The 26,054-nt window shown below is 36.7% G+C and overlaps 1 protein-coding gene across 9 annotated transcripts in view; it reads left to right on the forward strand.

Moving 5' to 3' along the window:
* The window catches only part of HMGCLL1 (3-hydroxy-3-methylglutaryl-CoA lyase like 1), a 173,774-nt gene that overhangs the window by 51,674 nt on the left and 96,046 nt on the right, over positions 1–26,054 (forward strand). For 5 of the 9 annotated variants that reach the window (XM_070514691.1, XM_014851757.3, XM_070514694.1 and 2 more), the window contains exons 4-7: positions 6,401–6,496; positions 8,491–8,639; positions 18,815–18,878; positions 22,018–22,206. In XM_070514691.1, coding sequence (XP_070370792.1) covers positions 6,401–6,496; positions 8,491–8,639; positions 18,815–18,878; positions 22,018–22,206 — 498 coding nt within the window. The remainder of the gene's footprint in view (positions 1–6,400; positions 6,497–8,490; positions 8,640–18,814; positions 18,879–22,017; positions 22,207–26,054) is intronic. The other 4 variants (XM_070514693.1, XM_044776890.2, XM_070514696.1 and 1 more) reach the window with 2 other exon arrangements.

The following is a 26,054-nucleotide window of genomic DNA, read 5'->3' on the forward strand; positions in this document are numbered from 1 at the left end:
ATTTTTTAAAATTATTCAATAGCAGGGCCGGCCCGGTGGCGCAGCGGTTGAGTTCACACATTCCGCTTCTCGGTGGCCTGGGGTTCACCGGTTCTAATCCCGGGTGCGGACAGGGCACCACTTGGCAAAAGCCACGCCGTGGTACGCGTCCCACATATAAAGTAGGGGAAGATGGGCATGGATGTTAGCTCAGGGCCAGTCTTCCTCAGAAAAAAGAGGAGGATTGGCAGCAGTTAGCTCAGGGCTAATCTTCCTCAAAAGAAAAAAAAAATAAAATAATTCAATAGCAAACTATATTAGTGAGCAGTGAAAATGAATTTAAGTCTATTTCCTGGCAAAATTTAAATTGATTTATTAGGCAGAGAATTTATAAATATGGATATACTCGGAAATATTATGGATATACCAAGAAGAAGAAGTGCCAAAATGATATCACTTCTTTCTTGATAGTATTTCTGGAGTGGTGAGCAAAAGGAATGCTATAGACACCATGAATCTGTATTTCAGGAAGATCCTTAACTATCTTGAGATTGCTAGGAGCAAGATGGAAATTTCACCAAGGCTGGTATTTTCTAAATTTTTATTTATTTATTTTTTTATCTGTGGAACTGTTTTCACCCTGGGTAAAATTTTATTTAGAATGTCAGTATATGACATAGACAGGAAAACTACCATAAAATATTTTTATGGATCTCTCCTTGGTGGGGCCCTAGCAATGTGCTTTCCTGTTTGTATGTTTTAGTGAAATTTACAAAAGTTAGATATTTTTGTGGTGTTTGTCTTAAAGAGGCTTCCTCCAAAATGGCAATCATTTTGGACCCATAAAACCTGGATTTACCTCTGAATAAAAATAAAATGAAGCTTCCTTATTGAAGCAGAGGTGGGGGCCTCAAATTCACTGTTTGGCCTCCCACAGCCCCAGCGACAGCCTTGGTGATGGAATAACTGTGATTCGCAGTCTTGTTGATGTCCAGCGTCTCCTGAGAAGTTTTGTGGATGATAGCTTCCTGGGTCCTATAGAAGATCAACATCAGAATCTGGACAGATGGGTCCAAGAAATCTGTATTTTTTTTAAAGTACCTGAAATTGTTCCGATTATGAATGCAGTTTGAGAGACATGGGTTATGTGATAAAATATGTCCCCTAAGCTGTTCAGCCGGAGTGTAGGATCTTTCTGGGAGCTCTTCCCTTGACATTGTGATCCACAAAATCTTTAGCAATGACTAAGATAAAGATATAGAAGATAAATGATCTAAAGGGTGTATTTATCAAGGAGGTATTAGAGAGTGTGCTTGATAGTCAGACTTGGGTCTCATCCCAACTCTCCTAGTCACTAGCTGGATGATCTTCCTCATCCTCAATATCTCTGTCTAGTTCTTCAACAGAAACTGTCTCTCTCATTAGGTAGTGAAAAATGTTTAAAGAGAGAATGCGTTTAAGAACTCAGCACATATAAACTTAACGCATACACTGGCGTAAATATTTGCTTTGATTGTTTATCACCGTCCTTACTAACAATAAAATCTTAGAAAAGTTAATGGAGAAAAAGAATCATGATTCAAAGTGGATTGAATTTAAAATTAATCCAAACTAGAATATGAGGAAGGAGGAGAAATTTCCGTTCAATTCAACAATCATTTATTCAATGCCCCTTTTATGCAAAGTCTTCAAGGAACTAATAATTTAGCCACAGAGAGAGACACATAAATCAATGTAAATTATACAAAATTTGGTAATGAGATATATATATATCTTTCTATATATAATATATCTGTATATATACAGAGAGAGCTATGGAGCTTTCTATATATAATATATCTGTATATATACAGAGAGAGCTATGGAGATATAGAGAGACATGTGAATCAAGCTGGTTGTTGATGACATCGAATAAGAGGCGTTTTTGAGTTGAATATTGAAGGATGAAATAAATTGACTAGTTGAAAAAGGATGAGTGGTTTTCAGGCAGGTGGAATGATACAGGCCAAGGATGGGAGTTGTGAAGCAGCATGGCATAGCATTGCAGACATTTCGCTATGGCTAAAGGTAAGCTGGGAGCACTTCAGCAAGACTAGATAAGCTATTAAGGAGAAATAGGATTCTGGAGTTCTCAAGACCTTCAAGGGATTAGCTGAAAACCATTCTGGAATCTCAACAGTGGGGAGGGGAGAGCAGGGTCCCAGCTGGGGAATGGATAACCTCGATGTAAGGCTGTCCTCAGCTATATAGTGGTCAGGGGTGTCTGATTCAAGATGACACAATTTCCTGGAGTCCTATAAGTTGGGTGTGGTGTGACCTGACCACAGGACTCTGGACAATGATGATGCTCATATAAAGTAGAAGAAAAAGGCTTATTCTATAGGGCTTATGTGGGTTGAAGGAGAAATGTTTTTGTTTCTCACCTCAGGGAGGGGTTTCAGACTTCTCTAGACCATGCGTATAAATCACCCAAGGAACTTATTGAAAATGCAGATGTCCAGGTTTTACTCTCAGAGGTTTTGGCTCATTGGTGCTGCTATAGAAATATGTGTCTTAAGAAGCATCCCAGCTAATTGTGACCCAGGCAGTCCTCAGAGCACAGTGTTTGAGAGGCACTTTTCTAGGCACACCTGACCTTGCAGTAAGTGCTGCAGACTATGCCCATTCCTCTTGGTGGGAATGGATTTTCTAAGAGATTTCCAGGCCCGATTCACTGTAATGCTGGCTCTACCCAGAGCATCGCTAACAAGATGAAGGGTCTTAATTCTTTCAGTTGGGTGCAATTAAAACAAAATTTGGGGCCCCACAGGATCATGGCTTGGCAACAACTTGAATATTTAGAGGTACATTCAGAATGTCAAAGTAATGAAAAGTCATTCCAATCTTCACTTGTCCGTCACATAGAAGATTAAAGGGGGCTCGATTCATATCCTACCACAGGACATGGAAAATCCACTTTCCTTACCTCTGCAGATGTCTTTTCCCCCACATCTGTTTTAGAGTTTCTCATTCTCTAATGATTCTCCTTTGCTTTATGCCTCGTAGGCCCTGTATATCTTTGTTTAGTCCCCTGATTCCATATTATGATGGGTGCCTGGCTTGGGCCAGCAGAGAGAAAGTCTATGGATCTGGGTAAGGGAAGGATCTGTGCTGCAATGACAGAGCTTTCTTTGAGTGATGGTGGGTCATGGAAGTGGTGAGGTCATGGAGAGTCCTCCAATGCTCTGATCCAACTTTTATTTTGTTGGGTTTTTTTTTTTCTTCCATGAAAGATATCAGTGTTAGTTGTGCGACTCAAAAACCTATCATGGTTGGTTGGCCCCGTGGCCGAGTGGTTGAGTTCGTGCGCTCCGCTGCAGGCGGCCCAGTGTTTCGTTGGTTCGAATCCTGAGCGCGGACATGGCACTGCTCATCAGACCACGCTGAGGCCGCGTCCCACATGCCACAACTAGAAGAACCCACAACGAAGAATACACAACTATGTACCGGGGGGGCTTTGGGGAGAAAAAGGAAAAAATAAAATCTTTAACAAAAAAAAAAAAAAAAAAAAACCTCTCATGGTCTATTCCCCTTCTCCTCCCTCTCTTGGTAAATTTACTTCCTGTTCGATGCTTTTGAAGTTCTGACAAGTTTAACCTTATTGCCTTCTGTCGGGGTCTCTCATCATAAACATTTGAACTAGAGAATATGCAGTTTCCAAGGAACAAGCACTAGGGATGGTTCACTCTCCTTCCTCTTCAAGGATTGTGTTTTTGATAAGGTGCCAAGTATGGTCTGCTCTCTGAGGTCATTTAGTTTTGAGAGTCGGTGGCCAGCACCCAGGCCTCATCACTCCAAATGAAGCAACTGCTGTGCTGGTGCTCATGGCCGTCTCTCTGGCTGAGATCTGGAAATCACTAGGGGACATGGGCCAACCACTTGCAGGGAACTTCAGGTCCTGAAGGTTTCAATTTGGAGAACTCTCATTAAGAAAAAAATACGTAATGTCAAATACAAAATTAGGTAGGAAAATAAATGTTAATTTTGAATGAGGAAAAAATTCACAAAACTTTAAAGTTTTGAAAGTTATCAAATATCCAAGATATCTCATAATTAAAGGAAGAGTATTTTAAAAATTCAAGTAATATCTGAGGTTACTTCATATGCTCTTTTTCTTTATTGTGGTAAGAAAACTTAGCATGAGATCTACCCTCTTAACAACTTTTTAAGTGTACACTGTGGTAGTTCTAACTAGGCAGAATGTTGCATAGCAGATGCAGACCTTAACTATGTTGCTGTTGTCTGGAGAACACGTGGAAAGCCTAAATATTTGGGAGAGATTATTCAGGGAGTATTCAGATAGTGGCAAAGTATCAGTAAGATGTCTAACTATGTATAATTTGGAGTGTCCAAATTTAATTACCCCATGAATGGAGTTAGTAGCAAATAAAATCTCTAAACTATATGACTGTTACGTTCTAATCCTTATGACCTTTTGCATATCTTTAAGATTACTGCAACGGGTTGCACAAATATTGTGATTATTTGAATCCACATCAAAATGTAGAGGCCTAAGAAGTTGATTAACCATTGTATAGGCTGTTTTGTTGGCTAGATAGATACAGGTATTGCCATTCCTAGACTGTGGCCAGATGATGGCAAAGCATGTTACCAAACAAATCATGGGGATTTTTATGATCTTAAATGAAAGGTCAGAGCAAAATCTTATAAATATGTTAAATCAAACCAGATGTAGAAAATCGTGTTAAAATGTCAAATAGTACTGTAAAGGAATAGTTCCATTATTGTTTGAATAATAGTTAAATTTTACACATTAAAATAGCATTAAGATTGAAATATAATGTAGACACCCTAAGAGTAAAAAAAAAAAGGCAAGGATTTTATACCTTTAATTGAAGCCTGCTCTATTTTATTCATTGGAATAAAATTATAACCTGTCAAGATTTCTTGAAGCTCTTTATATAATCATTTTTACTGACCAAATTTAGACAGAATACTGTTATTTCTTAAATGACCTTATTAAGTTGTAGTTATTTTTAAAAATGAAGAAGTACTGGTTTATTGGATTCTAATTAATGCATTTATCATCGTTTCACTAAGGTGTCTTCAATGGTTATAAAGTTTAGTATGCATGACCTGGGAATTTGGTTACTATCATCTATGTTTATTTTCTAGTTTTACTGATTGAAACTTCTATTAAATCAGTGTTTACTTAAATAAATTTCTTCATAGTGATTCAAGATTTTTGTTAAATTACATGTAGAATGAAATAATCCCTTACGGGTTAATTTGACCTATACTTCTTGAAAAATAAAATTGGTTTTGTGCCCTTTATGCTGTTTTATGATGCACTGCCAGACTTTATCCAAGTCTATATATTTTATATTTTTCAAAAGTGTGTACTTATATTAAGGAGAGCATTTATACTTTAATTTTCTTTTATTTTTAAATCAAAAGCAGTACATGCTTATCGTAATGAGCCAAGATGTAAAGAGAAAAAAGCAAGTCTGCCCTCATTCATTCCGATATTTTTACAGCTTTCTCCTTGCTCATTTTGTATACTTTTTATTGCTTATATATTATTCCTTATATTTATTGTTCATGCCATAATTTGTTATTTTAAATATGCAAAGCTCATGGTGTGTCAATGGCAATTTCTCTGTGTGATGACTGTGGGATTTGATCATCAGTTATTGCTCTAGGAGGCTAAATTATAGACTTTGTGGCAAACTAGTAAATTTGATATTTTAATTCAAAGTTGGCTTTTTATAGAGTCATAGACAAGGTCTTGGCAGGATGGGTTACATTTTTCTGTTGTGTACTCCATTGTATTCATTTGTTCGCATTATGAGAACAAATAGTAATCTGATGATAGCACTGCATAACGCGTTATGACTGTTACTGACTAAAACATCTATGCTAACCAAATAATATCCTAGGGTCTCAGCCTTGTTAGATTATTCTAACAGAGACGTGTAATTTACATTTTACTAAACATTGTAAAATTTCATACTCTGGAAATTATTTGGACATAAAATTTTCATGTGGAAGGTAAATGCATAGCATATTGCCTTTCAGACTCTCCCCAATCTCAGGAGTGTTTGAGGCTTGGCCATGAAATGCAAGGAAGAGAATAAAGATCAGTCAAGTGAAAATAGTAGAGTTCAGAATTCCTGACTTTTGTAATCGCTCGTTTAACCAGATCCTATTACGTGATTAAATTAAACCCATATCTAGTTATTATGTATTTATGATACCAAGAACTACTTGTCTTTAGCAACATTGACATAATTTTGTTATTGCAGACATTTATTTATAGAAGATAATTACATGTATAATTATAACTGTCCCGAAAAACTAAAAGAATGCTTGATAGAATATCCAAAGTTACATATTTATATATAACTATTATATATTTAAGATGGCTGATCACACTGAAGTGATGAAAGGCATTCATCAACATCCAGGCGTTCGATATCCTGTCCTTACCCCTAATCTTCAGGGTTTTCACCGTGCTGTAAGTGTGTTACTAATTTTTCTAAAATCGATATGCTTCTTTTTGTTTTAAAGATCTTTACAAAGTCAAAATGGTGTCATATGTAACTCACTTTTTATCCTGCATAAATACTGTGCTAATTTACTCACATGATACATGGAGAGAGTAACCTCAAGGCATTCCTAGGGACTAGAGCACTCCCCATAAATGGCTCTTCCAGAATCAAAATAAAAAAATACAATTATCCATTTGGATGAAATTCTTTTAAAGGTATATTTTGTGCTTCCCTCTTGAATAAGGAATATGGAATATAACAAACATTTCTTAATATGATATTATAATTATTAATGTTTTTATGGTGGATAATTATTTTTGTTAACTTTTTTTGGGTCAGCTCTCTCTTGCTCTTCTCTCCCTCTAAGGGAAGCTAATTGCTGTCATTGGAACTGTGTCTAGCAACTTTCCCTATTTCTCTTCTGGCTTGTTTCTTCCAATCCTATGTGACTTAGGAATGTATATGCTAAAAGCTTTAATAATTACATATACAAGAAGAATCAATGCAATTTAAGTAAAAGCTTGAAGTCTTATGCTTATACAGCTTTAATGTAAAAGTTTTGCCGCAGCCGATTCTGGAATTAATGGTTATTTTTCACTTTTGTATTTGGGACTGTGTTGCGTGAAGTTGAGGTTGTGAGGGCTAACTGGCATATGGCCGTTAGTGTATCTTGTTGAAACCACTTTTCTTTTGTTTGATTTGGTAAAATTTTTTATTGCATTGTAAAGAAAGAAAAAGGCATTTTGAAAAATTGGAAATATGGCTGCCATCCGGTGCTAACAAAGTAGGGAGTGTTTCCACTTTGAGAAAGATACTATCTCAGAGGACACCCTCATACGATAGCTTAGAAGAGCAAGTGATGAGGTGGAACAAATCTTCGTTTGGGAGTCAGGCAAACCTGTGCTCAAAACATGGCCCCAGGACGTTTATTAGCTTTGTGACCTCATACTAGTGATTTAGCCTCTTTGAGCCACAGTTTTCTCATCTGTAAAAGGGATGTAATAATACTTAGTTGACAAGATTGTTTGTGGATTAGAAACAGGGCATGCAAAGTACTAACAACAATAATGGCACATAGTAGCTGTTCAATAATTAGAATTTTAATTTTAGAGGTTAAAATTTTACTTTGGATGGAGGAATAGAAGCCAATATTTTTAAAACTGTTGGAGGAAAGATGACAGATTTTTTTTATTTCTTAATGTATTGCTGGGTATCAGAAAGAGAGGGGAATCTAGGCACAATGCTAGAGATACATTAACAGACAATCTTAAAAATCCAGGTGGAAAACTAGGAGGCTTGACCTTTGAAATCAAGTCACTAGAGAAGCCTGGGGGAGGAGTGGAGATGGCAAAGGGAAATCAATGAGGTTAACAGTGGATTTAAAGACTGGCGAGAGGATTAAGGCATTAGACACCCAAGAGTATGGTTGATGGTTGCAGCAGTCAAGGTATGGAACAATAGAAGCTAGGTTAAGAGATAGGAAGAAAATTTGGGGCAAAATCTAAATAATGAATTGGAAAAACATTTTTCCATTGGATTGTAGGAAGAGAAGAAAACAGCATTTACTATCCTCTATTTTAATGATTTGTCTAAAAATAATGTTTTCCATAGATGTTAATAAGTTTTATTAGGGTGCTAGTGTTTTCCATAATTAGGGTTAAAGTATTTCTGAGGATAACATGTAATTTAGGAAAGGCAAAATGAAATTGGAACATTATCACTGTGTTTTTATGCCTCGTAGATTTATGAGTGTTGCAGTTTGTGGCATTATTCTGCTGTTATAAATGTTTTTACATCGAAGAAGTGTATATGTGGCAAGATGAGAGGAATCTAATTTTAAATTCTAAGCAAATGTTAAAGAATTACAAGTATGCCTTTATAGAGTAGTTAATATTTCTTCTACCGCTGTCATTTACAGTTTTGAAATTATTAGCTGTTGCCTTTAAATTATATTTTTCAGGTTGCTGCTGGAGCCACTGAGATATCAGTTTTTGGTGCTGCATCTGAATCCTTTAGCAAGAAGAATATTAACTGTTCTATTGAAGAAAGTATGGAGAAGTTTGAGGAGGTTGTTAAGTCTGCAAGGCACATGAACATTCCAGCACGAGGGTACTAATGAAATACCACAAATTCTATTTAGCTAACTTCCATTGTGAAAGCTCAGTTACGAACCATCTAGATCCCGTTTTACCATTTAGACTAATTTGCACAGGGTATCTTATTTGTATGCTATGTGATCAGGGCCATCACTGTTTAATGATACATCTCATTAATATCAGTTACCAATTATTAGGGTGTATCTAGCTTGTGAAGTGTATAATGCAGTTGGCATCATAGAGACTAGTATGCAACTCTGACATTGTTACTTATTAGTACTGAATTATCTAAATGCCACCATCTTTTCGTCTCAGCCGAGTGTGAGTTGATAAATTGGTGTAAACTCATTATAGCATTTGGGGAGGAATCATCAACTGTTGTTTCCAAATATTTTTTTAATTTTTTTGAGAACCATGACTTTTCTTCCAAGAATATTTTATGTAGAACTTCAACAGAGTATGTAAAACCTAAAACTGAGCCTTTGAGCTACATTGGGAAGTTGACTCCGTCGTTTCACCCATTCAACCTCTCCCTCAATGCCAAATTCCCTGCTTTCTCTCTGTGTCCCCAAAGCAAAGGTATATGAGGAGGAAGAGAGAAAACCTGCTTTGGTTATTGTCTGCTTCCAGGACCAGCAGTGGCAGCCTCTATTGAGAACAGGCTCTACACCCAGGCCTGTGTTCTGTGAAATGCATAATAAATTCTGTGTTACTTAAGAAAGAAGTTGTTTCTAAGACGTTGGCTAATTTTCTATTGATTTTTATAGTTATGGAGATATGATAAGCATACCTATCATCTTAATAAATTAAACTGCGTGGCATTTGTAAGAGAAGGCTGAGTGCTCTAATTGGATTTAGATGCAGGTAGGACTTCCTGTGGTTGAGGTGAGCAAAATTCACAGTGGCAGGAAGGGTTCAGTGACTAATGAGAAAGACAAGTGGATCCAATTCTGAGTGACAGTATTAGAAGAAGATTGGAATTCATCCAAGGTCACTTGGATAGCAAATAGAGTTAGACTACGCCACAGTGAATGATCTTGCTGGTTTGCTTACTTTTTTTTAACATCTTTTTCCTCTCTCCATAGTAAATTTCCAACATGAGTTTTTAAAGATGTAAAATAGTTTTTCTTATTAAAATATATGCATGTCATACAAAGCACATACAAGAAAATTTAAAAATCAAGAATGTATTTCCATAGACAGAAAATCGAGGATGTGTATTTTTAAGGCAAAAGTTACATAACCACAGTCAAAAAGGAGAGATGGACGATAAGTTTCAAAATTGAAACATCCATAAATTGTTTTGTCTTGCTTTCCTTTGAAAGAATGGGAAAAATGAAGAAGCTTGTCTATTTCAATATGTGTTTCAATGTGGAGTATAGGCTTTAGAGGAAAGTAATTCTCATTGGAAAGGATCCTAGAAGAAGTAGAGTGCATGCGCACTTCAAATAGGAAGATTTTTTTAATGTCAAAAGATGGATGTAAACATAAATTGTGTGATATCAGATCTTGTCATCCTAGTTTTCTCTTATAAAATAGAATAGATCATGCAATAAAGCTAACTGAAACCGTAAATCCTCTTTAATACTGATTGTTGAACAATTAATATTGTCCCATCAGTAAGGAAACTTCTAACTATCCTACAACCTAAAAAGTTTTCCCAGGTTTTGATAAAAAGGGCACAGATTACAAGACAGACAAGAAATGGGCCACAGTTGAATAAAATCGGCAAAATACATTGGCGACTTGTTGTAGAGTTATACGGTAGACAAAAAGATGTTTTCCAATGCTAGTTTGTTACTTTGGAGCACTCCTGGATTTTCTGAAACACTTCATTTTTAGAAATACGCCTTTCAGTATGTGAGTTCACTATTCATTGTGCAGTTGAAAATTATATTCTTCTTCCCCCAAACTTTCACAGAATTTAAATTACATTTTATTTTTCCTGGCCATCTAGATTTTAGGCACTCATTATTATGAGTCACACACCATTGGTGCTCGTTTAAGGAAAAGAGCCATGCTCAGCTAGTTGAAACTGAAGTAGATACTTCAGTATGTCTTAGTATGACAGCAGCTGCATCAACATACACTTGATCCTCATCCAGAAAATTTATGTCTTCATCTGTCAGATTTAAAGGCCATAAGGCAGTACACGTTTTATAAATGCTCACTAAAACCATTTAAATTTTTATAAAAATAGTAAACTTTCATATGGGCTAAATAGCAGCTTTTATTAAAGTTCCGAAGGCTGTTGTTTGATTCCCTCCCTCCCCAAAACACACACACACACACACACACACTCATGTGTATGTTTTTTATACATGCTCAAAACTTTACATAACATCTGGGACACATTGGGAAAAGATACCATGCCAAACCATTGACATAAAATGCGGAGTCAGCTAACTACTGCTGCATATACATTATATGTGAATGAGCAATGAAATGTCTATCTTTTGGATTTCATTCTTTGATGTGTAATTCACATGACATGTTGAAAAAATCTAGGTTATTTTTCTCTTATCTGTCTAAATTTTTAAAAAGTTAAAAAGGCAAAGAAAAATAAAAGCCTGTGATAAATGTAATCATTTTCTCTCTTTTTATCCATGGCATGCATTGAAAGAATTCTCTCTTAGTTTGTCAAGATCTTTTTAAAACTGAAAGGCCTGTGATAAATGTAATCAATTTCTCTCTTTTTATCCATGGCATGCATTGAAAGAATTATCTCTTAGTTTGTCAATATCCTTTTAAAATTGAAATGCCTTCATATCTTTATATTTAGGATATGAAGTAGTGCTCTAATATATATTAGACATTCAGGTTTTATTCCTTTGTGTTTAAAGCGAGTATCAGCTTCTCTTTAATGAAGTCACAAGAATCACATGCTCACTCTCTTTGTGAGAATAATAATTTAAAAAGGAAACTGTCGTTAAGGTACCATTATTAATTTCTCTATTAAAAGGCTTATAAATATAAATTCATAAGGTCAGCCGTTGTGCATTTCAAAGCAAAGCTTTTTTACATAATTATGGCTTAGGCCTCTCCTGTAAGATGGCTGATCTGTGATTAACCTCCTGAAAGTTGAAAGAAGTGTATTTGTAACATCTCTCCTAGGGGCCAAACAAAAGTTTTCATCCATCATTAAAAAATTACAAAATGTAAGAATACTTAACTGTGAACTATAACTGCTCAACTTCTCAAATTCCCAGAACAAGTAAATGTGCAAAATAATGAGAACAAGGAGTAAAAGGCACATTAGTAATTAAACCAACATAGACAATGGTAGATAACTTTTAGATACAGAAAAACAAAGACAATTGTAGGATGTGATAATGTTTTACTTTGGTCATTAATTTCTGTATAAAATATCCTTAATATTTATCAACATTTAGGAGGGGATGAGGAATCAGGGCTCCCCACAGCCGTCATGCATCTACAGTGCGTATTTGATACATCTCTTCATCTAGTGTCTATCGCCCTCGCCTCCTACTGTCCTCGGATCCCAAACCAGTGAAAATCCAATCTGGTTTTAAAGGTTCTGGATAAGATTGTATCATGTGTATTAGTGACCATTTTCTTTGATGAAAGACACTCAATGTTAGGAAATTCTTCCTGTGCTGAATTATATTTTGACTGTGAAATAAGAACACAGTGTTTTTCCCTCGAAATGGCCAATTTTCACTGGTATTCCCTTTGAGAGAGAATTTATAACTCAATACACTTATTCAAGAACTTGAAACCTGCTTGTTTGATAGCCAAACCAGCTAGATGATATTGTATTTCCTGCCCTTCCCCTATCTAATGCAAAATATCATTATGGGTTCTGATCCTGACCCTGAAGTTAATAGCAGTCTTATTGAGTGAGATAATGAGCCTCCTTATTAAGGGTTCAGTTTTTTAAAAACATAGTGACTGGCAGGTGGTGTTTCTCATGACCGATGTAGCAAATGCCTTCCATCGGATGACCTACCCCAGTGGAATTCACTTGCACATATGGCACCATCTTCTTATAAATGGACAGCTTATTGGTCAAGTCCATTTCCAACTTCTACTGTTAAAGTGAGTCCTTTCTATCGGTCTGGCAGAGCAATTCAAATCTTCATTTACCAAAATATGGTTCATAAAACTCTAAAGTGAGACATCTGTTAAAGCTATTTTCCTCCATACATATGGTTTGTTTGAGGGTTTATACTTTTTTTAGCCTTACATATTATCCCATCATTGCTGTGTGCCAGAATAACACATATAGTTAATATGTGTAAGCTGTGTTTGTGCAGTCATGTTTAATAGCTTTCGTATAGAGCTTTTGAGGAAAGAATGTGTTTTGTCATTTCTCATGAAATTAACATTTTAAAGCAAAACGAGAATTTTAGTAGAATTGCTCCTTGAGACTAAAGGACAGTCTTTATTTCTTATATCATCCACAGTGATAAGTGCTTAATAGGTGCTCAAAATTTGCTTTTGGTTGGCTTATAAATAATGGAATGCTATTTTGTATTTTGTATAGTGCATCAAAGCAGCTCCTGTATTTAAATGTCTTAATTACTTTTAATTGACATTACGTATTATCTCATCACTCTTGGCATTGTTTTTCTCTTCTGAGGATAGCCCTTGTTGGCTCTTCCCACTCCAGGTGTTTATGATATTTATTCAAGGCTTTTACCCATCCCTTTGTTTCTTTTTGTTAGGGTGATTGGGGGAACATGGGGTAATTGTGGGAAGGTAGGCCTGAGGACGGCCTGACTGCCGGTGCTTTTCCATGACTCAGTTCTACTGGGTAATGTTGTTAAAGACTTGAATACCTCAGTTTTATCTTTTATGATTTTGCAAAATACTGATAAATGGCCCCAACAAGCATTCACAAAAATTTTTTAACTCACATTTTTATCTGCATAGTTTATTATAACACTATGCTTTTTGTTAATTTTAGCACAATTAGCTTCAATACAGTTGGTGATTTCTGTATTACTCTGTCATCCCTGGCTAAAAGATTTAGAACATTAATAACCTGAAACTAGCTATATGTTTATTGTGAAGATTAGGAATTTGGTAGAAAATTATTCAAAAAGTGAAAATGATAACATATTTGTACGTTAATTCATTCCAGAAATATTGAGTGTTTTACCTAGTGTTCTGACTGTCTTGTGATAATATGTGGAATATGAAAATGAAAAAGTAGCCTAATTGCAAAGAGTTTCTAGCTAACTTGGAAAATGATACCTATAGAAATAATTATTGTATTGTCAAAAAAGGCAGTACCTTAAGAGAGACACAGATAAATCCTATTAAAGTTTAAAGTAATACTGTATTAAATTTCTCTGGAGTTATTTGTAGAAACTTCATGGAGAAGGTGTCCATAGAAAGAAATGTCTAAGGTTGGTAAACATCTGGAAACATAATCAGAAATAATGACCTTTTTAAGCAGGGCAAGAAATCCACAAAGAGCAAAGGCATAGTGAAGAGAAATCTCAAGAAATGTTTATGTAACAGGAAGAAGTTAACTTTTACTGGAATAGGAGTTTTTGAGGCTGTGTAATGGAAGAGAGGTAGAAAGTTAGACTGAGGTTTCACAAACTGTTGAACTTGAATACCAGGTTTGTTCAGTAAACTATGGCAGATCATTAGAGCTCTTCAAAGGGGAAAAATATGTCATCAGATCTATGCTCTAGGCATATTGCTTTGGCAATAGATATTGCAGTAAAAATGAGTGGCGTGAGAATTGAGGCAAGGAGAACTCTTAGGAGACATCTGCAGCTGTCCTGGAGAGGGCACTCAGGGACTGTTCTGTCCACTTGGGCTGGCACTGGCAGAGGCCACTCTAGGTCATGCTCTAGCAGCTGGAGGGGAAGAATCAGCCAACCTTGGTTGTTGAATATGTTCTCAAAGGTGACCTTGAAGTAACTTAGCAGGACAGACTCTGAAAATGACTGTATGATTTTTTTAAATGGCAAATGCAAGGGACACAGGGATGAGCACCATTTTGGACATATTGAGCTTAATATCCGGGGTGAATGTGACAAGCAATCAATTTCCATAATGTTCATGAGGAGATTTTCAGTTGTTCCTGGAGACACCTGCCTAAGAGTGAGAGAGAGAGACTATGGGGACCTGAGCTAATGTGGAGACTCCCCTTTCTGTTCCCATTACAGACATGTAATTATAACAACTTTTAACACATAGCCAAGTTCAGAAAAATCCCCAGATGTCATCAAAGAAAATGTGGCAAGCACGCAGGTTGATGCCACTAGCACATCGGGGTATCTATTCCAGATATGATCCCTAGTGGCTTGGAAATGGGATTTAAATGTCTACATGGTAGAAGATAGATGTTCTGCTAAAACATGGATTTGGAAGTGAGTATTCTTGGAGTCTGGAAGCACCTCCTTGCCAATGCAAAGTCACTGGAACCTGTGCCAGGTATAGTTACGGGTTATGGATTTATGACACATGAGTATTGTGGGAACCCAAATTGAGAAATTAAGGTAGAAATTTGTCCAGGAACTGGTAAAGTCTGCAAGGCAAGAGCACAAGGAAATTAGATATCCTTTATTAGGGACGTTTAAATAACTCAAGACTCTCATGGAACTCATAAAGAAACAAAAATCACCGTGAAAAGGCACTCACAGTAAAACTTATAAACCACGTCAGGCAACAAACTATCTAAGAAGAAATAATCAAAGGAAAAAGCAGGAGAACTTGAGAAAAGAAGGAAACAGAACAACCCAAAAAGGAGATTGTGAATTAACCCCTTAAATTTGTATGGAGGGAAAGGAAGAACGTAATGAAAGAAGAGGCCTTTTTGAAAAAAAAAAAAAAAAAAAGATTTGACCAAAAAAAATTTTTGTCTAGAAATGAAAAATACATTTGTTAAATGAAAATGATTAATGATTTCATTGAACAGCAAATTACATACAGTTGGAGAGGGGATTAGTGATCTGGAAATAGGATTTGAGGAAATTGCACTAATGAAAGATAAATTAATAGAAATTTTGAAAGTGAAGTTAAAAGGAAATTCCTAATAGAATTTCCAGAAGGAGAAAAGGGGGTAGATAGATATGAGAGTACATTTGATAAACTAGTACCTTTAGAATTTTCTAGAAAAGAAGAAAAGCATTAATATTAATATTGAAGAAGTATGACAAGTCCTGACATACTCATGGTAAAATGCAGAATATTAGATATAAATAGCTAATCCTAAAAACAGTGGAGAAAAAGTTACTATGAAAGAATTATCATTAGACAGCAAAATTCTCATCAGCTACAACTGAGACTAGAGATACTAAAATAATATGTTCAAAATGGAAAAATGAAATAACAGTCAACCTAGATTCTATACCTGGACAAACTATTACACATTAATGAAAGTGAAATAAAACTATTTGCTGATAGAATAGTCTGCAAAATTCTGCCATTACTGAAAGAACTCCTATAGGATATAGCTCAGTAAAGAGGACATTGAATGAGAAGTAAGGAATGGGATGAAAAAAGAAATGGAGAGTTGGCAGTTTGAGGCTTCAGCAGAGTAGAAACTATTTGGAATAGGTCTGTAAGAAATTTAATCACCAGCCAGTAACAGATGGCTAAAAATGCTGTGGTGGAGGAATGAGGAAATTCCTGAGATTAGATACTGTCAAGTCTGTGTAATATCACTTTTTACTAACGGAAATCAATCAGGCATTCCAGGTGAGTAGTATTGCTAATAGTTGAGTGGTTTTCAATTTTGGTAGAATAATGGAACTTTAAAAATTATTTTAAAATATTAGTGGTTGGATTCCATTCCCTAAGTTTCTGAATTGGTTTGGAGTGTGTCCCAACCATCAGGGTTTGGTTTTGTTTTTTAAGCTCCCCAGGTAGATTCTGTACAGCCAGGGTTGAGAACCACTGTAATAGATTGCTAAAGAAGAGCAGAAATCTAGAAACTGACTTTAGCCACTAGTCAAAGCAGAGTATGTAGCCTTTTCATCATGATCCAGCCCTTTTCACCCTGATGAGAACGGCTCACTTTGTACTGGTGGTTGGCAAGCTTTTTCTGTAAATGGCCTGATAGTAATATTTTAGGTTTTGTGGGTCAGATGGTCTCCGTTGCAATTACTCAACTCTGCTGTTATAATGCAAAAGTAGCCATGCAAAATAGGTAGACAGATGGGCATGGCTCTGTTCCAATAAAATTTGTTTGCAAAAGAGTGAGGAGCAGGATGTGGCCTGTGGGCCTTAGTTTGCCAACCTCTGCTTTAGAGTGTTAAAGTACACTTAATGGACCCAGTTGAGGACCATCACATTTGCTTTGGAGAAAGTAGCCACATATGTGAAAAGGTTAAAGAAGTGACAACTCACAAGGATGGAGAAGAGCATATGAGGATGAAATGCAATGGAGTGTGCAGACCAGGCAAACCATAGGCCTGGGAGGATTCAGAGGGAAAACTGGGATAATGCACACAGAAAGAGTTAGGGTTATGACATAACGGGGTAGTTGTAGCCGGGTAGTAAGTTGAGAATACAAGAGAGGTTTGTTTGTTTTCTGTTGGTTTGCATTTGTTGATTTTAGCTTGTTTGATTTTTCACATTTAGAGGGGTGGCATGTAAATGGATGGCTTGGATTTTCTATTTAATCACGTCAAGATATTTTGGGTTTAGAATAAGTGTACTTATATTTTCAGCACGTAATCTATAATCATTGTATCTGAATTGAAAATATTTATCCTTTTTCGTCCTTGGCCACCTTCTCAGTGTTACCTTCACATAAGAACATTTTCTTTGCACGTATCTGATTAAATTTATACAGATTATCCAAAGAGTAAGCTTAGATTATAGTAATTGAAAGAGCAGAGAGATGTTTCCTGTCCAGCATAACGTCCAATTTTTACTTGAATTTGTCCTCTTTTCTTCTTCCCTGTCCTCATAATTGCTTGCCTGGCTTATGGAACTGCTTATTTATTTTAATTCCAAAGCACAACTTTTATTCACATTTTAAGACTTTTGAAATTAGGTTACATCTTTAGAATCAATGGATATGTATTGAATCATTGAATGTATATTTTATTTCTTTACTTCAAAACCTTTTATGAAATTCATAGTGTATCTTCTAAATGACAGCATCTTAGAAACAAGGAAATAATGGTATTGTCTTCTCTCACGTTTTTGCCTCCATTGTCCTCTGGCAATCACTTCCAGAGTTCCCAAAGAGTTACATTTCTGGAAAACAAATCTGATCTTGTCATTACCTTACCTAATAATTTTGTGTGCCTCAAAATAATTTTGGGCAGTCTCAAAGTTTCAGACTCCTTGGTGTGGCATTCAAAGGCCTTGTTATGTAAAGCCTTTCATATTCTGGCCCAAAATATTGGATCTCCAGCCTCATTTCCCACCACCCGTTTCTCCCTCATGTGAATTACTTCATTCCTGACAATCAGACACATGATGCATTGTTTTAATAGAAGTATTATACAACCTCTGAGAAAAGTTTAATAAAATGGGATTGGTGTTGAGCTGAAAATAGCTAAAACAGGCTTTTCCTAAAGCTTAATACTTTAAGATGGAAATTGTCCTTGCCGGAAAGGCTTGACTTTGTAGATTAGAGTAAATTGTTGAAGAAGTTTATGGAATATCTTTATTTGGAGCCTAAACACAGACTAGACACTCTTCTGTTTGGGATGATTCAGTACACCCCCGGGAGATAAACAAGATGAACTTTGAGGTTGTGGCCAGTTCTAGGAGTTTGGGGATGATTAATGACTGTATCTAAATGAGGCCAAAACATCCAGATGGGAGTGAAGAGAGAAATTCAGTTAGTCATCTACATGCTCTCTCTATATAATTCCAAAGACCTGGATATTTAACAGTTGAGTGTATGTACTTGTTTAAATAATACGATATATTTCACTGGTATTTTGTGTTGAATGTTCATATGTTGCTATAGTATAAACAACCCCATGAAATAAACACCTGTTATCTTATCACCATCTGCCATCAAATGACATATATCAAATTTTAATTTTTAGAAAGGTAAAAATTGCAAGCTAAATTGAAAATACAAAATTGCTTTTGGTTGGTCTGAGAATAAGACAATAATGAAAGAATAGTGTAAATTTCTTATACATTTTTGGCTATTTCTTCATTTGTATAAAATGGAAATTAGGAAATGGCTTATCCACCATAGCAAATTTATATGGCTCTGTATTTTAAATTTAGGTATGTGTCTTGCGCCCTGGGCTGTCCATATGAAGGAGGCATCACGACGCAGAAAGTGACAGAAGTAAGATAGATCTCCGGTTTTTTGGTTCATGGTAAAATGCCATATATTATTTTAAAAAGTGGGCTATTTTACTTGCTATTTATTGCACCTGCACAACAAACAACAAGGAGAACTGTGGAATGGCAGACATGTTTGCTCACTTAACTAATAGTTTCATGTTAACACTGAAGACCTGTATATTGGCAATAACTGTTCAAAGTTAAATAACACTTGCGTCTGATCATTTGGGTGCACAGTAGATTATAGTTGTTAAGAATTTGCTTATTGAAGTTCATTTTTTACTTCCTGTTCCTGTTTATTAATTGAAAGCAATGAATACAAAATGCTCGGTCTTGGAGGTTCTATTAGACTATCTCAGTAACTCATTTGTAGATGAAGTATATTAATGTTTAAGTGTTGTTAAGGTTGTTAATTTTCATAAATTTAGTAATATGGTCCTGAAGCAGTGACGGTGACGTTGTTAGAAAATCAAAATTTAGACAGGATAAACTTTCAGTTTGGCTGAAGCCATTCCTATTTTGTACATTCATTTGAACTTTTGAAATATATTGCAGATTTTTCAGAGATATCCCATGGTCTGTTATTTAAGCAAGACCTTTACACACAGAGGCAAGTGTACTATAAAATAATGAAGCTTAAATTTTTTAGTCCTTCACTTGCATAGAACCTTTCCAAAACTCTGTTATTAATTTGTATTCACAATGACACATTCTTTTCTAAAGAACACTTCCAAAATGGTGTAACTTCAGGCTTCACAAAACCTGGATGCAATTCTGTCTGCACACCAAACCCTTTGATTTTCTGCCTTTTGCCTCCTGCCATCTCTGGATGGACAACACACACCCTCGGGTTCTTCATTATTTGCACCAGAATGCCTGAGGAGTTGCTAAAGAGAATCATGTGAAAGATCGGAAGCATTAGGAATTCAGGACCAGCAACCTTAAATGGGTCTTCTGTGCTATTCTAATACATTATGTGGCCAACTCACTCTCCATCTCTCTGAAGTGACTACTGCAAACTGCGTTCACCCTATTCAAGCCTCTGGTCCTTCCCCTCATTTACTCCCATTTATTCACCTGCATAGAATCCTTCCCATTGACTCTTGAACATGTTCAAACCTCTTCCATCTGAAAACTTCCTTTATTAATTCAGCATCCCCATCCAGTTATTGACTATCTGCCTCCACCTTCCTACATCTAAACTTCTTCACAGGGCTGTCTACAGTGGTGGTGGCCATTTAGTCACGTGTCACTAACTCTTCATCATACTTCAAGACGACTTCTAGACCCTTCACTCCACTGAGATCCTTCTTTATAAGATCACTAATTAGTGCTTGGGTCAGAAATGCAAGATCGTATTCAGTCCTTGTCTTGACTTCTCAGAAGAATTTGGGACTCATGATCCTTCCCTCCTTCCTGACATCCCTGTGTCCCTTGTATTCCCGTGACACCACACTTACAATTTTCCTCCAGTTAGGTTTCTCCTTTGAAGCCTCATTCTCCTTTACCTGGCCATTAAGAAATTCCGGCATTTAATAGGTAGTTGAGGAGAATGAGCATTATGCTTTTGTAACCCCAGTTTCTGTCCAATAATCATCTTCTGCCTGGACTAGGTAGCCCTTCTGAGTACCCTTAAACCTGTCTTAAATATTGTTATTGCCTTTCTGAAACATAAATCTGATTATATCACGACCTCTCCAAATTCTCTCATGACTTTCTATTGCACTTATGGCAGAGTCCTTAACCAAAATCCCAAACTTGGTTGGTTTATAAGACTCTGCAGGGTCTGTCCCACACCTGCTTCGCCAGCTTCTTGTAGCCCCATTCTCCCCTGGTTTTTGCTTTCTTATGACCCCTGTTCTTTGCATTTTACATTTTTCCTACCTGGAATGCCCTGTGCATTTTATATTTCAGCTGCCTGGAACATATCAGCCTTTGCATTTGATATTCCACCTGGAACATTCTTCTCATACACTTGTTCTCACCCACTTCAACAAGTAAATGCTTACTACGTCTCAGGCCCTCCTGCTTGACAGACCTAGGCCAAGTTCCTTCGCCACATGCTCTTAAAATCCTGTTTCTTTGTTTAAAAATTCTTATGTTAGCTGTATTTACACATTCCTGAGTGGAATTGATTAAAGTCTGTCCTTACTTGACCCCCAGCTGCATAACAGCATGAACCATCTCAATATTTGTATCCCCATTATATTCGAGCACTTAGCATGGTGCCTGGCATAAAAGAGGCACTGAAGAAATACATAATAAATGAATTAATGAGTGATCACCTGCCAGAATTTGTACAAAGTGATCTCCATATATTCTTATTTCATTTTTACAACCAAACATGTCATTATTAACATCAACATTATTATTGTAATTTTTAAAAATTAATAAGGCTTAGAAAATATGCTAAGTAAGGGTGTTTTGGCATTTGTATTTTACAGAGTAGGGACTGAGGCTTATAAAGGTTACTCTTCTGCCGAGTATCACATGTCTAACATGTGTGGCAGCTATTTAAATCCAAACCCGTCTGTTTGCAGAACCCATGTCTTTGTCAACATACCATGCAGCCCTCATGCAAAGTCACATTGCTCTTTGAATGTAACGTTAGTTATTCAGCTTGAAGGGAACTTGTAATTTACCTTGCACAAGTGCATCCATTTATGAGCCAGAAAAATTAAGCCAGAAATATTGTGATGCTACCAATTACAAAGCTAGTCAGTAACAGAGCTGAAATTGCTATTGATCTTTCTCGACCCCTAATCTAATGCCTTGAGAAAGACTACCTTCAAAGTAAATTTGCAATGCTTCTGTTTGATTAAAGGGTTGAGGAAGCAAGCCCCCTATAATTGGAATGGTAGCTTATGGTTTCATAATTGAACATGTAGATAAATAGTTGTGACTCTAAGACAAACTTGAATATTAGAAAAAGATAATTGCAGTGATGTCATTCCAAATTTTATGCAATGCTTAGAATTTAGTGAGCAAGGAAAAGGACCAGAAAGCTGAAGTATGTTTCCCATGGGTACGTAACTGATCTTGGTTGTGACTTGTACGTCTAGGTGATGTTTGCTAAGGAGACCCAGGGTTTGAGTCTGTTCATTTCCATTGTTTTACTAGCTTTTCACCTTTCCCAATAGGTGTCTAAGAGATTGTATGGCATGGGCTGTTATGAGATCTCGCTGGGAGACACAATTGGAGTGGGAACTCCAGGAAGCATGAGAAGAATGTTGGAAAGTGTCATGAAAGAAATCCCACCAAGCGCTCTCGCTGTTCACTGTCATGACACATATGGACAAGCCCTAGCAAATATCCTTACGGCACTTCAGGTATTTGGTATTACTTGTGTCTGTGTGTAAAGGTCTATATCCTTATTTGTAATATAAACACGTTAAGAGCTTTAATGAGATAATATTTATAAATTGCTATGACTACACTGTTTAAACAGTGCCTGCCACGTGGCAAGCACTCAGGAAATATTTGTAAATTGCACATATTTTCTAGGGCAACGATATCTCTTATTAGTGTTAATTTGATTTGATAAAATCCCTGAATTCGCTCTTTTTAAAGTATTAATCCTCTTAGAGCTATGTCTGCTTTTTTCAACTCCCATATGCTCTCAGCCATAAAATTTAATAGACTGAAATATGATGGCATTTTGAGGAGCACAAAGCACAAGGATAGTAGAGTGCACTGTTGCAATCATGTAACTCATGCTCCTCTTGATAATTTGGTGCTCCGTGATGAGAAGATATGGTGCTGAAACATAGAATACTTTGTTTAAGATGTTTTCCTGATGTTGGCAAGCATACTTTTGAAAGAACCCCTGGTTTTTATCAAGTATATTCTGTTAGATGATCAAAACAAAGAGATTTAGAAAGTCAGGGGATGAAGAATTTCTTATTCAGTCCTAGTGATAACTCAGTGATTTTGAATGTATTTAAAAGAATAAATATAAATAGCATTTGAAGGGTATTATTTTCAAACTAATGTTAGTTTCTTAAATGTGGCTAAAATTAGATTCATTTGATGTTCTTAAAACCCAAGATTTTGACAACTAAAGATAAGACTAAACGAAAGCTTTTTGATGCGGTTGAAAATCAATATGTAAAGCTTAGTGTCACAGTCCTAAAGTGTACAGTTGCTTGGCAGAAGTTAAAAAACAATGTGAAGATCAAGCCCCACAAGGGCTTATTCTGATTTTGTAACATATGTGCACAAATCCTTATTTATCCTCTGGAAGCAGGCAAGGAACGTTGTATTGAATTAGAAGAGAAAATGATATCCCGTGGACTTTTGGGCGTGGGAATTTTTACAATTTCCCTTCCCTAGGTATTCTAGTTTCTAAAACAATAGAGAACTAGGCATCACTTCGGGATTCTGTGTTCAGCTCCTCTGTAACTTATTAAGTGTTCCTGACCAGCAAGTTCCTAAAAAGGTCTCTTTGTGTGTGTGTGTGTCTCTCTATTTCTCTATATGGATATATCGTCTATGTGGTAACACTTGGACTCATATTTTATTCATGTAGCATATTTATTATATAATTAATGATAGGTCAGTTCTTTGGGCTACAGGGCGATAGTGCAAAATCTGGGAACCTAGACTTCTGCTTCTGGAAACTGTCTTCCTCTTGAAAATGTCCATGTGCCGAGTATTGTGATACCCCATTGTGATTTTAATGGTTAAGGAAAGCCTATCCATCTGAAGAAGTAATGTTTAAAGTCAGATGTAAGCAATGAGGAGGAACTAACTCCAATAACGTGTGTGTGTGTGTGTGCGTGCGTGCACACCAGTGTGTGAAACAAATAGTTCAAGCAGATGAAACTAGTTGGGCAAAAGGCCTTGGGAGAGGGGAGGATCGTGCCTCAGGAACTGAAGAAGACTAATGTATTCAGAGGAGAAGCTAAGTTTTCTGACATTTGCTGAATGAGTTGAATTGCAAAGTCTCTATTTACAAAGAGGTGAGGACTGAAATCCTGGGGCATTTGCCCATCCTGTAGCAGCCACTCAGGGGACCGGAAACAACCTTGGGCCCCAGTAAAATGGGGAGCATGGATGAGCACCTATATAAGGCTGAAACCCCCAAAATACCACACCCTCAGTCAAAGGGTGAACCCCCCCAATATTCCCCTCACAAAGGGAGAAGGCAAGCACATTCATTTTCAGGGCCTTGAGTATGGGGAGAGGAGAAATCCAGTCTCTGCTTGTATATCATAACCTTTTGTTGACCTTCATGTGGGTTTAGGGTTCAAGTTCACATTGCCTGCAGACTTGGAAAGACCCAAGCGGATAAATTATTTTCAAATGGTTGTGGGTTAGTAGCACCTACAGGTGCCAGGAAGAATATAAATCTTTTCTGATGGAAGACATCTTCAACTTAAACTGAGCTATTTAGGGTGTGTGTCTGTGTGTTGTGTGTCAGGGGAGGGGTGGATAGTCTGCTCTTCAGCAGCTCGGTGGTAGTTAGTAGGAAGTGGGTCTACAAGCATCTGTCACTGTGTCTTCTGTTCTTTGACTGTGTGCTCAAGCTGTAGGTATATGTGGGAGGCAAGAAGGCAGGAGGGAAGCTAGGGACCTGGGAAAGCAAGAGTGTTTTTCCAGGTCAGTGTTCCGTGGCCCCAGAGCTTAAGATGTAGCTTAAGTGTGAGTGGGTGGAGAAGAGGGTAACAGTGGCTTGTATAAAAAGCAACCTGACTGGAAACCTGAGGGACTAGTTAACATGAATGATTGAGAGAAATAGTCAAAAAGCAGAGACCTGCTGAGGAAGCTAAAAGTTGGAGGGGTAGAGTTTTTTGTGTTTTCTGCTGTTAACTTTCGTATAGTTTGATGAGTCAGTGACAGCATAAGAAAGAAATATACTGCTGCTACTCTCTTTGGAAATGAATGTGGCTGAGACAACCTTTAAATGTTTGGAACTTTTATGTTCCTAAAGATAGCCGAATGTGGTCCTGGAGCGTCACTGCAGACACACGTTGGTACTGGTCCCAGGCAGCACCCAGTAAGGTGGTGTCCTCCAGTCCTCTTTTCCTTTTGTCATCTCATGTCCTCTCCTTAATGATGGCAACAACAACAAAATGAGCAAGTTTACCTTTAGTGGAGGAGAAAAAATGTCTTGGAAAAAACTGCCAGGGCTTAAATAGAAGAGAAGTCGGAGAAAGTCTCGCTTCGTTATGAGCAGGGTAACCTTGGCTTCAGGAAGCAGTGGGCGTACCTCAGTTTTCAAAATGCTATCTTTGAAGTGGCTTCTAGTAAAATTGGTGGTGGCTGTGGAGTGGATAGCATTTGCTTTCATTTAGGGGTTGAGACATAGTTTACAGTGCTCCAAACTGGAGGTTAATATTAAGACAAGGAGACGTGGAATAGTGGAAACTTGGCCACAGAGGTAGAAAAGAAAGGAGAGTTATAAATGGACCATCCCCCCAGTCTGGAAAGCACACAGTAACTGTGTAGTAGACAGATCTTTCTTGGGTTCCCAGGTTTTATTGTATTTTTTTTATTACTTAAACATATGACTTATAGGACTGTAGATGGTTGTATGGGAGTCAAGAACTCATAATCATCAGATATTATTTAATATAGAGAAATAATTCTGAGACTATAGATTTAAGTGCAGGATATTTATAACCACTCAAAACCGAAAGAGCAAGAAAATGAGGTGATAAAATGTACAGCATTTTAATAATGGAAGAAACGTACACGGCCCAATATACTTGTCTTAATTTTCTGTGTAAAAATTGAGACTCACCCTCCTGCGTAATCCCAAGTACCTGAGTAAAGCACCAGTGAACAAACTGTTTAGCCTACTGAATACCAAACAATTGCACAGTCTCTGTTTTTCTCCACTCAAGTGATTTGAGTCTTCATAATTGGGTAAAAACAGAATAAAACAAATGAGATCCAATACCTCAAATACAGTATCCCGTTAATTGGTAGCATACAGACAAAGCACAATAGGCAATATTTAGCTTTCTCCTAAAGAAAGAAGACGTGCCCTTTTACTTTTAAACTTAATAGACTCTTAGCTAATGTGCCCTTCCTCATAATGTTTTTCGTATATTTATTGTTCTCCTTTAGAAAAAGCAAATTATTTACCTAATTTTTACATCAAAGCATTCATTTCTTTCTTTTTTTTTTTTTGAGGAAGATTAGCCATGAGCTAACTGCTGCCAATCCTCCT

Source organism: Equus asinus, chromosome 8 (genome assembly GCF_041296235.1).
Source record: "Equus asinus isolate D_3611 breed Donkey chromosome 8, EquAss-T2T_v2, whole genome shotgun sequence".
NCBI classification, from domain to species: domain Eukaryota; kingdom Metazoa; phylum Chordata; class Mammalia; order Perissodactyla; family Equidae; genus Equus; species Equus asinus.